Source organism: Centruroides vittatus, unplaced genomic scaffold (assembly GCF_030686945.1).
Source record: "Centruroides vittatus isolate TY-2023 unplaced genomic scaffold, ASM3068694v2 contig_884, whole genome shotgun sequence".
In the NCBI taxonomy this organism is placed as follows: Eukaryota; Metazoa; Arthropoda; class Arachnida; order Scorpiones; family Buthidae; genus Centruroides; species Centruroides vittatus.
In genome coordinates, this window is record NW_027122576.1 from 3,381,157 (window position 1) to 3,398,709 (window position 17,553).

The following is a 17,553-nucleotide window of genomic DNA, read 5'->3' on the forward strand; positions in this document are numbered from 1 at the left end:
GAAGGCGTATTTCTTTCGTCTGATAAATGATGCGTTAGGTATATATATATATATTTTTGTTTTGTTTACGTAAACGGACTAAAATATTTTTGTGTAGTGGTTTATATAGTGTATAACTAGATTACAGTTGAGTTGCTGGTTTTCCTGTGTAATAGGAGCCCCAGAAACTCGAGCAGCCAAATGCCAAATTTTGCTTTGTTCTGATTGCCGTGAAAATTTTTCGGGTTTTTTTTCCTGTGATTTTGGGGCCCCCATCGCTTTCCAGTGGCCCGGTGCGGATCGCACCTACCGCACCCCCTCCTAGCTACGCCACTGGAAACACGACACCTCTCTATCTACCACCCCATGCCCTTTAACCACTAAAATTTAATAGCATCATCCTAATACACAATCTTCCCTTCAAAATTTCTGTATATCATGCAAAATCACGAAATATTTAATAAAATATTTTAAAAATTGTTTAATATACAGAAATTTTCGATAAAAAGCTTCAAAATGGGTGAATAAAATCGTGCTTCCCCACACAAACACTAACATCCATCCATACAGAAAATACCTCCGATTTTTTTATTTTTCGCTTCTCGACGTTTCAAGGTTCCATTCGACAAAACAGACAAACATCGTAGATGATATTCTAGATAATAAGAAGTTTGTGATATTATATCTTTTCATATCAAGGAAATAAACATGACTTCCAATTGAATTTTTATTTCTTTCATAAAATATTCTAATCTACAGAATTATTTAAATTAATTAGGAAATAAACTTATAGTTAATTATTCACGGGAAAAACATGCAGTAAAATTTTCCCCAATAAAAATATATAATTGCAATAAACGAGTGATTTCGTCACTTCTTTCAGGTCAATTCTACATTATCCTCGGCTAGTGAAGGAAATATAAAGGAATAACGCGAATATTGACATAAAAACATATTTCTGCTGACGAGAAAATCATGTAAATCAATTCAAAAAATTTTAATAATTGAATTTACGACATCGTTATCATTAAATCAAGTTCATTGGAAGAAAAATAAAAATTAAATAATATGTAAAAGTAATGCATGAACACCCTTAGGTTAGTTTACGAATTATCATAAAACAATGTTTTCAAGGTTTATTGGAATAATACACTTTGATAGAATCACATTCAATTTTTTCTAATTAATTGTTCCGTTACTGGTTTCTATGGATTTTTTAAAAAACCTAACGTTTTTGGCTTTTTTTTCCCATTAACTTATCACACAAGGAACTGTTATTGATATAGGCTTTATTAATAGAAATTGCATTTCAGGTCTTAATGACCCGTCTTCAGTCTATTTTTTTGTACAAATCTTATAAAAAAAATAATAGATGTAAATTGCATCACGCTTACTTGTGATACAAATAATATTTTTTTAAAATCTTTTTTTAAATTGATAAAAAAAAATACAGCACAGGGTATTATAACCAGATGAAGGGAAGGGGGGGTTTAAATGGGAACTGCAGTGGACTCTACCTGTCATGAAGAAATGGTTGCCAGATCTCACTAATAGTTAGATCATGGTTTAAGTTCATTTTATATTCATTTATTTTAATATTTTCTAAATGTTTAAATAATTTCTTTTTAAATTCAATTATACGAGCCTAAATTGGCTTTTCTTTTTCGCTAGACTTATTATATCACGAATAAAAAGGAAGACAAAGTTTAGAAAAACTTTTTATTTCTTTGAGTATGCATTTCGGATAATTATATCCCTTTTCAACTCTCGTGTTACAACTATATAGGGAAAATTACATAATGTTGGGGTTAGCTAATTACAGGTTAGCATAATGTATACAAGTTAGTATGAATTTATTGTAATGTTACAAAATTGTAAAAGATCATTAGGAAACTTACGTGGATTATGAGAAATGCAGGAGTTGTGACATTAGATAAAAGCGAGGTTGGGGCCGAAGTTTTAAACGCAAAAACGTGTACGTCGGACGTCCGGCGCCGCTTTCCTGTAAGCCTAGAAGTTTGACAATGGCGTTTGGAACGTCGAGCATGATTCCACTGACTTTCCAAACGCCATTGTCAAACTTCTAGGCTTACAGGAAAGCGACGCCGAACGTCCGACGTACACGTTTTCGCGTTTAAAACTTCGGCCTCAACCTCGCTAAAATATGGCTGGTGATTATTTCTGATTAACAGGTATAAGCCAAAATAATAATTAAATTGGAAATGATTTACAAAAGAGAAAAACAAACAACATAGATGTAAAAAGTTTTGAACTTACTGCAAACATGACGGCATGGTACAGTACTGTACATAGTGTTGGAAAAATACCCCAGTATACATGACACAGTGCTGAGTTAAGGTTATAAAATTTGGGAAACCGTGATCTTGGTTAAGGAAAGAAAAATAGAAAAAACCCTTTGTAACAGCCAGTATGATGAAGTGAAGGTAGTGCACCTTTAAAATAAAAGGGACATAAGAAGATTCATTTCTATATATCGATGTGAAGTAACTAAACCGAGTTCAATGTTTTCATATTTTTGTTTTTACATTATAACGATTGGTCTTATTTTATTAGCGGAAACAATAATTAATTGATTATCATCAATTAATTTTGTACCCGCTAATAAAAAAAAACATTTTGTGTTATTTGATTGATGAATCTAACCTAGTTAAGTTTATTTTTTATTTTGTTATTTGTTATATTTTTAAAATTAATTCTTAATTGTTCTTTTTGATCGGTTTGTATTTTACTCGATAGTATTCTAAATCTATTATAAATTCCCTATAATTTATTTTTGTTAAGCCATTAAAATTTAAACGTTTAATTAAGATATTTTTAACGTTTACTCTCTGTTCCCAATTTATTCTTTCGTTAATGGTCGGATATTGTGCTTTTATAACTAATTTATTACATTTTCTTAGAGTTTATGGATCATTATAGTCTACAGTGCATTTATATTTTATATAAAATTGAAAATAATAATAAATTACGATATTTCATTACAAAAACTTTTTATATTGTAAACTATTATAAAATTACAGAAAGCTTAATTTTGAGGGTAGGGACGGGTTTTATACTAATAATAATATATAATAAAATGTACATGCTAATAACGAGTAATATCGTCGTTAAGTTCGATACTACTCGAGATACCTCATACGACTCCCTTTGTCTTCCCACTCCCTAAACCTTTAACAACTAATATTTATAGAAATATAGACTTACATACAAATAATTTAAGTGTCTTTTCTATTCTCCTGTTTCACAGACTAATCCAGGTGTAAGTCTATATTTCTTTAAATTGAAGAACTCCTGGGAAATGTTGTCTTCGTATATGACTTTAATATTTAATTAATAATAGCATCAATACTCCAATACCCAAACCTCCCTGTAAAGTTCCAGAAATTTTCGACGAAAATAAAAGGAGTTATTAAACTTCAAAGAAGGTGAACAAAATCGTGCACCCCACACACATATGAAACGAAATTTGGTTTCAGTGTGCAATTTTAATTACGTATAAATTTACAATCGGCGGTAACATTTGAATATAATGTATAACATATTATATCCAAATTTTATTGGAAATAAAACATCAATAGTGCATAATATTCTTTATTTACTTAAAAATATGGTTAAAATGCAGTTTTATTTTTCCTCTCTCTCTCTCTCTCTCTTTTTAAGAGGCCCAATATTTTCTTCATGCCCGGGGCCTCAATCGACCCTAATTCTCCTCTGAATATCTTTCCCTCGCAAACTTCAAACAATAACATAAAAAGTACTAATTAAATTTAAAAAATAAATAGTATATTCATAATATCTTTACCTTCTTGCGATTCTAATCAGAAAAGTTAAGGTTACATTTACGAGTTTTAATAGGAAATTTTAGCTTTTTCCTTAGAAGTTCGGTCTTTGCATATTAATTAGTTGCGAATTAAATGTATATATAAATCCCACGAGATAATTAGTAAACGAAGCAGAAGAAAGCTAAGTGCATAGCCGAAAACATGATTATAACACCGCTCCTTGTTTTAATTTCGGTTGTTTCTTCCATTACCTGTAGAAAAATTTGGAACGAAAAGCACGATTATCCTCCGATGGCAGTCGACGTCATAGTTGCCAGATATTGCGGTAAGATTTCAATAAAAAAAATTATACGTTTGTCGGTTGGTAACGATTATCTAACTTAATTACAATAACACTTGCTGTTCACGACTCGATTTACCTTAATAAGAAAATAATTTATTTCCGATATTTAATTTCATGCAGCTTTGAAAGATCGTGCCCGTGCTCGCTATTGTTCATCAGAAAATCACTTCGAACTTGTAAGCTTAATTCAAATACGTTTGCCTTTTCCTTAAAATATTGTTTAATAATAATAATAATAATTTATGTATTTAATTAGATCAGAGATTTTCACAAAAATTGCGTCCAACAAGTAAAGTTTTTCCAAACTTTCGAGGAAATAGATGAATTTATATGCAACAGCAAAAACACAATGGTAATTATTTGATGTATTTTTTTTAGAATAAAAAACGAATTTGTATTCCATGAATTAATTTAACAATTATTTCTATTACAGGAATATGCAAAATATATAAAATGTTTTCGTGCAGCTCTGCTTACTCTCAATCAAGACAGTCCTTCCACCATGCCTAAAACACTTGTAAGTCGATTATAAATCAGATTTTGTTAAATCTCAAAATGTAATGTATTAGTTGTTGTGTCACATTGTTTAATTAATATGGTTTATTATTTTCTTTTAGAAATGTTTAACGGAAGTGGAGAACCTCGAACATAAAGATAACCATCAAATTCATCCAAAATTTTTTATATAGGCCTATAGATTAAATTAAAGATTAAATTAAATGACTTGGAATTAAAGTTAACATTAACATCCAATTATTGTTTAATTATTATTGTCTATTAAGTGCTATTACCATAAGGGAGTCCTATTATACCGAACACAAAGAGGAATCAGTAGTCAAAAGGCTATGGGATCAAGGAATCAGGTGAATAGAAACTGGTGTTCGGTAGATTATACTAATATAATAAGTGCTATTACCACAAGGAAGTCTTATTAGACAATAATAATACAAAAAATAGATTTAAGGACGTAAAGACATTACTATTTTTAATAGTATTTATATAAAATATTTCTCGATTTATTACTTTTTGTTGTAAAAGTCGTTGTCTTTCGTAATAACGTTGGTAAATTAAAATAATTGAAATATTTTTTTAGTATGAAATAATAGAAATTTAAAAACAGTTATTATAGAAAATATATTAATTTACTATTAAAAATATAAAGTATTTTCTTATTGTGTAATATTAGAAGTCATTCAAAGAATTTTGTCTTATTATTTGTTAAGTGTATTGTACATTTAGTGTTAAATAAAAGAAACTGTCAAATAAGATTTTCTGTGATATTGAATAATTCAAAATCGTTCCGTGTCAACAAATTCCTCGCAATTTTGACAATTTACAGTAGTTTTCCAATAGAAAGTCCCAATATTTTTAGTACAATATTTATTTACGACATAATCTGAAAGCTGTCAAATTAAACCGGAAAAATTTAAATAAAAACGAAGTAGAAGCTTCAATTTAAGCAAAATGTGTGGAATCTACAGAAGTGTATTACCGTGTATTATAATTATATTTATTTGGGATAATTTTTATCTCTCACTAGAAATAATTGATCTGAATTTATCAAATTTAATGAAAGTTTTATGTTTTTTCTGCAAATTTAAACTCTACAAAACTTTGAATTATTTTATTTTTAAAGCTATAATTAAATTATTACGTTTTAAATTATGTTATAATGTGACTCAGCTTAACTTTCTGCAAAACTCTTCCTAAAAGTTACATGTTACATAATTTTCTGAGATTTAGGCTACAAGATTCTGTCAAAATTATGGCATTTCTAATGCTGTGATAATTCGGGAATCTTCTATGAATTTCTATGGAAGTATAAAGCAAAGCCGGGGACTACGAATTTGTTGTCGGAACGGAACAGGAAGACTTCCGATTATTTGTTTCTAACAATATAAAGGCCGCCGTAAACTGGGCAATATAAAAGCAAATTAGTTCGATCATCGCCCGCTTGATGGCCATCGGCTGTCCGTCATCGACTTGATGTCGCTCTACGTCATACCCTTCGACGGAAAGTAGGTGGTGCTTTCGACGCATCTCAGATCTAATAAGTTTGACTTTTCGGGTGATGGTCGATGACGCTCATGTACTGTACATTCGATAGTTTGCCAAAAATGAGCATGCGCCGTAAGCCAAAACAGTCACGTGACCATAAAAACTTCTGACGTCACGTCGAAATCGACGGCATTGCCTAGTTTACATGACCTAACTTTGTTTCTTCGGAAATGCCTTTTGCGTCCAGAAACATTGTCATACCAGATTTGGTGTCATTTGGACTGCTAAATTCTCTTTATATAGCATTAAATCGAGGTACTTTAATGCGATCTGTATGAATTTTGTAGGATTAATATGATAAAATAAAGCAACTGTGTAATATTTAAATTTTCCTGTATAAATTATATATATTTATATATTTATACAGTAAAATTTAAATATTTTATATTGAAATAAAGCCGCTTTGTGTAAAAATTGCAGAATTACAGCGAACAAAATTAGGATTTGGTTTTACTGTGCACACATCTTACCCTCCCTCGTATCCTGTTTTGTCTCTACAATGTGTCATTTCCAAATTTATCACGTCAATATATTAATTGATCTTATGTGTTATACACTAAATGTAGATAGATAAAATATCTTTGAGGCTCTGTAATGAGTATCGTGTACTTTAAAAACCAGAATTTGAGATTGGCAGTTAGATGTCTTAGTTGCCAGTGAATAGCTTATTTAAAACAAAAAAGTCTCAAATGTAACCTTAAACTTTCATCACTGCCAAGGAGGTATCATGTAGTGACACGATAAGTCAAGTTTCCACCCGTTGGAACACGTGTTTTGGAAAGGGACGGTTGACGTCATCTGGAACAAGTCGAGATCCGCATGCCAACCGGAGCAGATGTGATGAAAAGCTCAGCTCAGCTCCAGATTGGGTGGCCAATGAAGAAAACCTTTTAAATATCCTATTTTCTTCAACCTTACAGGTAACCGTCATGTATGTTTTCCTCTCCTCAAGGTGTACTTTCTCATTATCAACAACAGATTTCTCATTTTCAGACCAGAGTTCAGGATTAATCTGTCTTAACCACTCTGGTCCTTGGAATAAAATCTCACAGTTAATTAATTCAGAGGGAAGAAGTCCTGTGATGATCGCGAATGTGGTACACAAAGAAACTGGAATAAATATTTACAACAGGGGTAGAAGTTTATTTTATCGACACCAACGTTTTTCTTCTTAATTATATTTATAATAGAGACATACATGCTAGACATGTTTAAAACACATCGAATATATGAAGGGCAACTCATTTAAAAAACGCTATAAACAAAAAATCATAGGACTACTTACCGACTGTGCACCGCCATCGCTTTAGCTTGTTTTGGTCGTGGAGCTACACATTGGAGGGCGGACGCGCACACAGCGTGTCACGTGACCTGGATTCGACGTCAGTCGCTCACGTGACTACTGCTCTGACGCGTTTCCGGACAACTTTTTCTTGTGGCGGAAGAATTCGTTCTGTTTGCACTATACCTCGCAGGCGTCACGTGATAGAGTAAAGACACCCTACGGTGCCCACATTAATAGCGGTGCTTCGCTGGGCTGCTGTTTGTAGACATTTGCGAACGACGGTGAAAAAAAAGAGACGCCCGTAATATCGTAATCTATAATTTTAAAATATGCGTTTTTAGAGAGAAAATTTAAAAGATGGGTTCCAATAGCATCCAAAGTAACTGCGAAAAAAACTCGAGATGACACTTATATATATTGACGCGCGTTTTCACAACTTGTAAATTTTTTCATTCATAAAACTACATAATGGACACAAAAACCCGCGTGGACAGCCCGCGGACCAGTTTGACGAACTTTGCTTAGTTACGCTTCCGTAACACCGTAACATTCTATAACGAAATTCACAAGCTAAGGTTTGACAACGACGATTTATTTTTCGAGATTAACTTGTTAAAAAGAGAACAATCAAATTACTTTAAAATTCAGATTAAATGTTTATAACTATAAATTTATAAACACGTATGTTTTACATAGCCTAACTAATCCTTTAAATTTAAAAATGTAAAGTTATATAACAATAATTTATATGTAAGATGTGGATCAATAGGCTACTACATAAAGACTTTTCTGTTTGGTAATGTTTTACTTAAAAACAACAGACGCAACACGCGTCAGAGCGAAGTTCTCGCACCCAGTTTTTTTTTTCATTCCAATACCTTGCGGACCAATACTTTTGTGAATTAAAATAAAAGTAATGATAAGGCGGATCACAGTTTGAGTACGTCCAGTTAGACCGCCAGCGACTTTCTTTTAATTTCTTTTATGAATCGCATATTATAAAATAAGTTATAGTTATCATATACAAATCAATTTATGATTGATAATGTTAAAATGAAAGATGTATAAATGAAATAAAAAATGACAACATCCTGAATATCGTGTAATTCCTATTCGACTGATATAATAAGTCTAGTTTAGAACGTGGAAAAGAATATGCCGACAATAAAACTATTTCGTTACTAAACGGTACACCTTTATATTTCACCTAAACAAGGTAAAAGTAATAGGAATAAAAAATCTAACCATGGACTAGCCCAATGAATATTGTAATTAATATCTTAGTTTGGTAAGATACAGCTTCACTCACGGGAACAATGCGTAACGAAATTTCATATCGGTGATCGAAAAAATTACAATTTTGGCTAGGAAAAGGTGGAAGGAGTAAAACTCACATTTTTATTTAAATATCGTAAATTAGCAAAGTAATTAAAAACTATTTCAAACATGTATTAAGTGGCAGACAATACACGACTCGAACGTAAGAAGTTACACGATACTGTTTGTTATAATCGTGCCGTCAAACCAAGAAAGCCAAATCAAGATGTCTTTCCTATTAGTTCAAAATCAAAATACGTATATGATACTTTTTTTATTTCAAAGGATGACAATGACGAAGAGAAATGACTCGTCAACACAGAATTATTTTTAAAAGAGCGTCTTTTTAAAAACACGTTATTTTATAAAGTTTAGTTATTTAAAATGCGCAATGTAGATCTTTCTCGCTAGACTTATTATACCATCAATTAGAAACAGGACAAGCTTTAGAAAATCACATTTTTTCCCCTAGAGTATGCATTTTTCGAACTTCGAGTCCCTTATCAACTCTGTCGTGTAACTGTTTAGTTGCACCGTTACAAAATTTCTAAAATTTTTTAACTTACATGGTTATGAGAAGCACAGAAATGGTGACGATTGATAAAATACAGATGAAAATTATTAATTTATAGGTATTTGCTATCGCAATAGTTAAAATGTTAATGATTTACAAGAACAAACATGCGCACGAGAATTACGTTTTTCTGTTATTCAGAGGTTAACTAAAATCCCATTCGAGGTCTTGCCTAAACGCATTCCTAAGCTTGTAAATAAAATTATTTTTATAAAATTTGACCATATGGGAAGTGTTTAATGTGAACGTTATATTGTAATTTATCTTCGATCGTTACGTATACAGTATTTGTTGTCAGTTAATTCTTTGATGAAATTGGTATCAGAATATTGCGGGTGTAACTCGTAATAATAATATCGTCTGCTTGGATTAATTAAAATATTTTCTTTTGAAATTATTTGGAAAAATAATTTGTTTTCTTACACCCCATAGCTACCTGTCAATCTTCATTACAGACTCTTTATAACGTTTGAGTGGAATCCTTTGAAGGTCCACTGACAGTTTTACAAGTTTTGGGAATTTGAACTCGACTAATTAGACGCCTAAAATGTGTAAAATATTTGAATAAATACATCAATTTCCCAGCTTAAGGAAGTATGCAGCAAAAATTCCAACGTTATTTTCTACATAAAGCAGATACTAGCTCAGCCAATAATTAGTCTAATTCACAAAACAACACCTGCCACTTTTTTAAAAAAGTATCACCAGTGGAATCATTTTTATTTTCGTTTTTTTACTTCTTATTCCCACTATAACGATTTTATTGTATATTTATTTATTTATATTACCATGTTCTTCCTTTTTGTTTTTATTTTTTATTTTTGTCCGTTACTAATGGTTTGAATTTTTTCAAATAATTGTATTCTTTTAATGGAACGATAATGTTCCTTTTTTCGAAAGTTAAAACCTGAAGATGGCTTATTGAGTAAGCCGAAAACGTTAGTTTTCTCAATAAAATTATCTCAGCTATAAGTAAAGGTGTTGTTTTGTGAATTAGGTTATTTTCTACAACTTTTGCATGTGAATAGTTTTTCGTAATGAATTTAGTAAGAATTAAAACAAGAAACCGGCTAGCAGACACATCGAAAATAATTTAAAACTAGCAGTGACTATTATTTAACCAAACATTTCTGATATATAACGTTTACATCATTTCTAGAAGCTAAATGAAGTACAGTATATGTTTATTTATTTGTTTATTTAACTAAACGACATTATGGCCATTGGCCTTTTCCAAGTGTCGACAAAAATACATATACAGAAAATAAACAATCAACAAACAAAAAAAGAACAACAAAAATAAATAATACACAAAATTAGACATCGTTCAATTTTTTAACAACTTGTTTAAATTGCCCATAAGTTCTCAGATCTTTATATGCTTTTAAAGAATTCCAGTTATACATCAGTCGGTAGATCGGTGCATCTCGCCAAAACAGTGCTTAACTCTTGGTAGAATCAAATTCTTTTTTTCCATTGACAGTTATAGTTAGAGGTCCTAAGGTGTTTATTTAACTTATCACTTATTATATAAGTGATGAGTTAAGATTAAGAATAAAGGCCGCCACACACGTTCAGGAAATCCTTTGAGGAATAACTGTGCAGGCCTGGCCTTGAGGAAATTCAGAATTTCCTGTCACCCACATACGAGGAGGATAATCTCTCAGTTAAATTGTTTTATTGCCCTGTAAACAAAAGCTTTCTCCCCGATTTTAAAAGTCGGTGTTGTCATTTTATTGCATTTAGAAGTGTTCGATTCGTGGAAACAGTGCACGTGTTCAAATCAAACTGCCACTTTGTATTCTTTCAATTTGTCGTTCGACATCCGTTTGGTTTCTCCTGTATAAATCTTTTTTACATTATCGCAAGTACAATTTAATCTCTCAGTTCGTCAGTCGGCCATGGCATCTGATGACGACGTACTGGCTATTCTTGGGTGCTTATTGGCAACGAATTCTATTAAAACTCGCAAGAAAAAACATGTGCGTAGGAGTCTATGGTGTAAAGAGTGGCTTAAAAAAAGAGGATCGTATTCTCATGTGAACCTGATCTCAGAATTGAAGTTAGTACCTAAAGATTGGCACAACTATTTAAGAATGGACGAAGAAACGTATTTAAATCTATTATCATTGGTTACACCAATTATAAAAAAACAAGATACTGTAATGCGAGCAGCAATTTCACCACACGAGAGGCTCACGGCGACCTTAAGATATTTGGCAACTGGCAGAAGTTTTGAAGATCTCAAATTTTCAACAGTAATATCACCTCAAGCTCTTGGCTACATCATACCTGAAACATGTGAAGCTATTTACAAAGTCCTTCATAAAGATTATTTAAAGGTAAGAACAAACTTTTCTTTTTAATAGATATTTATTATCATAACGTACAAAAATGCCAAATTACACATTAACATATACAAATTACATATATTAATTATTAATTAAGGTTATCATGATGAATTTGGACGGAAGTGCTGGAAGGGGGACGACTAGTAATACCGAAACCGGTAGAAATTGGTGGATGATAACGAAAAAATTGATGTGGCAAGTGTTGCTGTTCATACACCAATTTATGCGATAAACTTAAAGTTCCCAACTCCGCTTGAAATAAAGTTTCGTTTATTAACTTTTCGGCAATCAGCATTTGTTGCTTTGGGAGTTCACGCAATTTGATTGCAACATTCTTGCCGAAAATATCGAAACGATCATCTTGAACGTGTGGTTTGTTAAAATGATCTTTCACGGTTAATAAAACTTCGTTCGTCAACGATTCTTGGTCTACTCGACTTCGTTTAGGGGGACGGCTGCGTCGCGTCTGTACTGGTGTACTATCCGAAAGTTCTATTAAATCCTGTGTTGCGATTATTGATGGAGTAATAATATCGTCGCTGCTATGATTCTCCTCCGTTGTATTATCCATAGCGTTATCCTAAAATAACAATTTTATTAATGTAGTAAAGGAAATTGATTATCTTTTAACACGGTTCGTCACACAAAATTAAAAACAGTCAGATATTTATTTATTTATTTATATTTTTTTGCTTTTTAGTTTCCACGAACAGAAAGAGAATGGATGGATATAGCGAAACTTTTTGAAGAAAAATGGAATTTCCCGCATTGCCTTGGAGCAATGGATGGAAAGCATATCAACATTATTCCTCCAAGTGGAAGTGGATCAGAATTTTATAATTACAAAGGAAGACACAGCATGGTTTTATTGGCTATTGTGGATGCGAAATATCAATTCATCATGTGTGATTTTGGTACCAATGGTAGAGTTTCAGACGGAGGTGTTCTAAAAAACACCAAGCTTTTTGAAAAACTTGAAAACAATAAGTTAAATATTCCTGTTGAAAGTAAAGTCAGAAACAGTAGTAGAAGTATGCCCTACGTATTTGTAGTTGACGATGCCTTTCCTTTGAGGGTAGATATGATGAAACCGTTTAGACAAGGAAATCTAATTTCCAAAGATAGAAAAATATATAATTATCGCGTATCACGAGCAAGACGCATTGTCGAGAATGCGTTTGGTATCTTGGCATCGAGGTTTCGAATATTTCATACGGCAATTAATTTACAACCTCGTAAAATCGAATCAATTGTGATGGCTACTTGTGTTTTGCACAACTTTTTAATGAAATCGGTGCCAAGTTTTTATTCTCCTCCAGAATGTTTTGATCACGAAAATACTGATGTCGGAACTACTATTTTAGGTTATAACACAGACGACTCAAAAATGACGCAACTGGCTCGAAAAAATCCAGGAAACACAAGTTTTTTAGCAAAAAAAGTGAGAGAAGACTTTATGGATTACTTTGTAAATGAAGGCCAAATTCCGTGGCAATTGAACTTCATTTAAACATTATCAACGTTGTAATTGTAACCAAATATTGTATTGCCATTAAAATAATAAAAATTTTGTACTTTTAACTCAGCATATATACTTAAATGAACAATGACATATTAATTTATTTAACAATATTTATATTTCAATTTTTTTCTTATGACACAAAAGACACAAATATAAGTATTATATTAAAAAAACAAATTTTACAATACCCCAATGTCGATATCATCGTCACTATCTATGTTGGAGCGACTGCTTCGAGGCGTATCTTGGTCATCTAAAAACCTAATTTAAAATACAAACAACTAAATAAATTGCTTAATTTTTCGTCGTATTTTATTGTTAAAAATTTAAGCTTACCTTAATAATTCGAAGTACCACAACTTTGGTTTGTATATATCTTCAGTTCCTGCTCCTGATTTAATTGACGCTTTAATTTTTTTTAATTTCTTTTCTGTATGCGCTTCTGATGTTGTTTATTTTTTTTACAACGCTTTCTTTATTAGCGTTTGGCTCTATTTCTTTTAGTTTTTCAATTAAACGTAAATAAGCAGCTTCTTTCTTGCTTCTATCGTGGTACTCTTTATTTTTTACATGCCAAAGGCATGGTTCGCTCTCGTAAATTTTTAAAAATTCCTCCAAAAATTCACGGGACATTGTTCTCACTACTCAGCGGCCTCACAACTGAACGACACGACTCCACACACGTTCCGGTCGGCCTGCGCAGTCCAAAACTGTGCAGGAAAATCAAATGGTTTTTCGTTTCTACTTCGGTGGACTGTACAGGCCGCCGAAACTGTACAGTTTTCCCCCACACACATTCAGGAATTCCTCAAGGTCAGGCCTGCACAGACAGGAGAAACCAAACGGATGTCGAACGACAAATTGAAAGAATACAAAGTGGCAGTTTGATTTGAACACGTGCACTGTTTCCACGAATCGAACACTTCTAAATGCAATAAAATGACAACACCGACTTTTAAAATCGGGGAGAAAGCTTTTGTTTACAGGGCAATAAAACAATTTAACTGAGAGATTATCCTCCTCGTATGTGGGTGACAGGAAATTCTGAATTTCCTCAAGGCCAGGCCTGCACAGTTATTCCTCAAAGGATTTCCTGAACGTGTGTGGCGGCCTTAATATTAGCTAGAATCTTATACTAAGCTTAAGATTAAGAATAATAACTAATAACTAAGCTTCTTAACTATAATATAAGCCAAACATTTATTTAAACTTCAAAAAAATGTTTGAAATATGAATATATGAATTGATTTAATTATTTAAAACTTCTACGGAAATTTTAAAAAATCTTCATCCCTATTTCTCTTTTCGAAATATTCATTTTTCATTGAGCTTGTAAAATGTTTTAAATGTTCCCGTTTACACGTTCTAAACACAGTACATTAATTCTTTAAAACACAACAAAAAAGATACTAGAAATTTATTTTCTCCACAAGCGAGCAACACTCTGGCACCCAACAATTAATTAATAAGCACAACACTTATTAAGCGCACAATTTCTCCCTCTCTAGGCAGGAAAATCTCACCCCACATTCTTAAGCATACTATTACATGAACACACCTGACACGTGTGACAATTCTGTTTAGTTGTATATCGAACTTAACAGAGCTGTTTTTATTAAATAAGTTCAAAAATAAATTTAACGTAACGTGGAAGTCCACTACGTTCGCCATTTTTCTTGTTTTTCTCTCCCGAAATTCTTTCTTTCAATGGTTACTATGGAGTGTTTAGATCATATAAGTTATTTACTCCAAGAGAACGAGAATTACAGACATACTTTCAATTAGCCGACCTGTAGACGAAATGGCCATACGCGCGCGCCGGAAATAATGTCCGCCGGGAGTCTTTTAAGAGAAATTGGCCCCTATGTAGGCGTTACAGAGGTGGAGAAAACCCGGAAAACTCCAGGTGGCCAGCCCGTCCGAGCGAGGCGCGAACTCACGACCGAACTATCCAGTATTAAAGGACGAAGATCGCTTGGCCACTGGTTTGCTTTCCGAAATTCTTGGCAGTCAGCGTTTGTGTGTTCCAGAAAACTCCAGCACTTTCGGCAGCACCTCAGTGGATTGATGCTGAAACCTTGAATAGGCCCAATTCCATTGCTTTCCTTTCCTTTTAGATGCATCATGGGAAATGCCATGTTAAATGTTCATTTATTCTTTACATTAGTCTTTTATATTCATTTCTTATTGTATTTAGTATTAAACACTATATTTGTTCTCTAAGAATATGTTTTGGTATGAATTTTGGAGTATCTAGAACGAATTAATTGAATTTACATTGATTCATATGGAAATAATTGCCTCGGATTATCGACAAAAACCGAGGTATCACTCACTGTACATGAACTTCCGATGCAAACCGGAAGTCACGATATTTTCAATTCAAAAATTTTACCCAGTAAGGTGTTTTATAGATGACTGGCACGACTTTATTGTTAAAGGAAAAATATGATGTACTGTACAGTACAGGGGCAAGCCGCTACTAATTTGAAGTAGAGAGCATATATTTTAAATTAAATAAATTAAAAATTGTAGCCCGGAATTCTGATCAATGTCACAATAAATAATTGCTCATTTTAATTGAATTCTAAATAGCAAACAGTGGACGGGACACTTTAAATGGCACAAAAACTACGACAAAACATAAATACTTGTACGTTGATTAATTAATGTCTTCTAACAGATAAAGAGTATTGTTCCGCTTTTTACAACCTGCCCTCCACCCCATTCCTATTTTCGCCATCTTTATTCGACGCCGACGAAATACGAAGTTGAAAATTTTCAACTTTTGCCGTCGCGGAAAGCCGAACGGCAAAAATTAGACCAATAGGAAGGCCGTTTAGCAATGTCGTCATAAAGGTCATGTGAGACGATAACATTCGAACTATGGCGGTCGGCAAGCTAATAAACTTTATTTATACGGTATATTACTATCCGATTTAAATATTAATGTCACATAGACGTAACTTACTGCGGAAAGTATTGGGAATGGCGTAATCGAAATTCGGTGACGAAAGCTAACTTTCGACGATTTAGAATATTTTTCCTATCCAAATTATTCGTTTTTGAGGTTTTTTATTTGCGATAAGTCGAAGGCAAACTTAAAAAGTTTAATTGATATAACAAAGCAATCCCGGTAGAAGCCATTTGGACTACTGGCACGTGGCCTACCTACTGTTGTAGCTTGTTTATATTACGGCTGGCAGATGACGTTTTTCAATTGTAGGGTGAGAAATCGCACGTCAGTACACGCGACACGGAAAAACGACGGAACGGCAACCATATCCGTCGTCCGTTTTCGCATGTGAGTACAAGGCTTTACGAGTTAAAGCGTTCCGTTCTAAACATTATCGTATTTTTTTATGGAGAAATCATTCATTTATAAGTAAAGTGTCTATCTAAACATTTAATCTCTTTTCATTTTTAACTAATAGTAATTACGAATAAAGCATTTGTAATTTGTAATTACGACCAGAAAATATCACAAAACAAGTTCCCGCTATAGGCGCTGTTTGCCGCAACGGAATAATTTAAAATTAATGCTCGTTCAGGGTCTGGACGCTTGTGAGGAACCAGGCAGCATTTCAGTCGACTTTGTGCTGGCTTATAATGCGCACCCTAATCTTGAAGATCAGAATAAGTTCAAAAAAGATGGGCATTAGAATCGAGAAAATAGATACTAACACGTACCGTATTTTACAGACTATAAGACGCACTTTTTTCTTCGAAAAATTGCCTCCAAAATTCAGGTGCGTCCTATACTCCGTAGCGTCTTGTAGGTATTTTTCTTAAAAATTGCTTAAAAATTAACGTGCGTTTTATAGTCCATAGCGTCTTATAGTTCAAAAATACGGCATTAGAAATTATTTTAAATGATTTTATTAGGTTCATCCGAATAAATGGTTTTTTTGCGAAGTTTTCTATTTAACAAATATTTTACCGAACCCGAGAAAAAAAATTGTTAAAAAAATAGAATTAAAATACTCGAAATATTACATCTATGACGTAGAACTTATGACGTAACGCGTGACGCAATTGTTGTAACGTTTCACGATTCGAATTCGTTCGATTTCGTATTCCGGCGCCATCTTGGAATATAAAGTTTTCCGGAATTTGCGAGTTATTTTTCGCTCTATTTTGACATTTTTCGTACGAATTTCAATAACGAAAGTTTGCGTAACGCAGGTAACTTCATATTTATCGATTAATAAGATATAAAAATTGATTAACTTAATTTGAATTAGATACGCTTTAAGCCTAGATTTGCTGCCTGTGAGGATACGGGATACGTTTTTATTATTTTATTTATAATATTTCATAA

The 17,553-nt window shown here is 32.6% G+C and overlaps 2 protein-coding genes across 2 annotated transcripts; one reads left to right on the plus strand and one right to left on the minus strand.

The window, feature by feature from the left end:
* The first annotated feature begins 11,242 nt into the window (after positions 1 to 11,242).
* Positions 11,243 to 13,220, plus strand: LOC136983599 (putative nuclease HARBI1). The gene is made up of 2 exons (XM_067280389.1): positions 11,243 to 11,701; positions 12,411 to 13,220. Exons 1-2 carry the CDS (start codon positions 11,261 to 11,263, stop codon positions 13,218 to 13,220), a joined length of 1,251 nt encoding a protein of 416 aa, XP_067136490.1. The 5' UTR covers positions 11,243 to 11,260.
* Positions 11,714 to 13,654, minus strand: LOC136983615 (uncharacterized). Its single transcript, XM_067280407.1, has 3 exons — positions 13,569 to 13,654; positions 13,421 to 13,493; positions 11,714 to 12,290 (listed from the first exon to the last, which is right to left on the minus strand). Exon 3 carries the CDS (start codon positions 12,279 to 12,281, stop codon positions 11,799 to 11,801), a length of 483 nt encoding a protein of 160 aa, XP_067136508.1. The 5' UTR covers positions 12,282 to 12,290; positions 13,421 to 13,493; positions 13,569 to 13,654; the 3' UTR covers positions 11,714 to 11,798.
* Between the last annotated feature and the right edge of the window lie 3,899 nt (positions 13,655 to 17,553).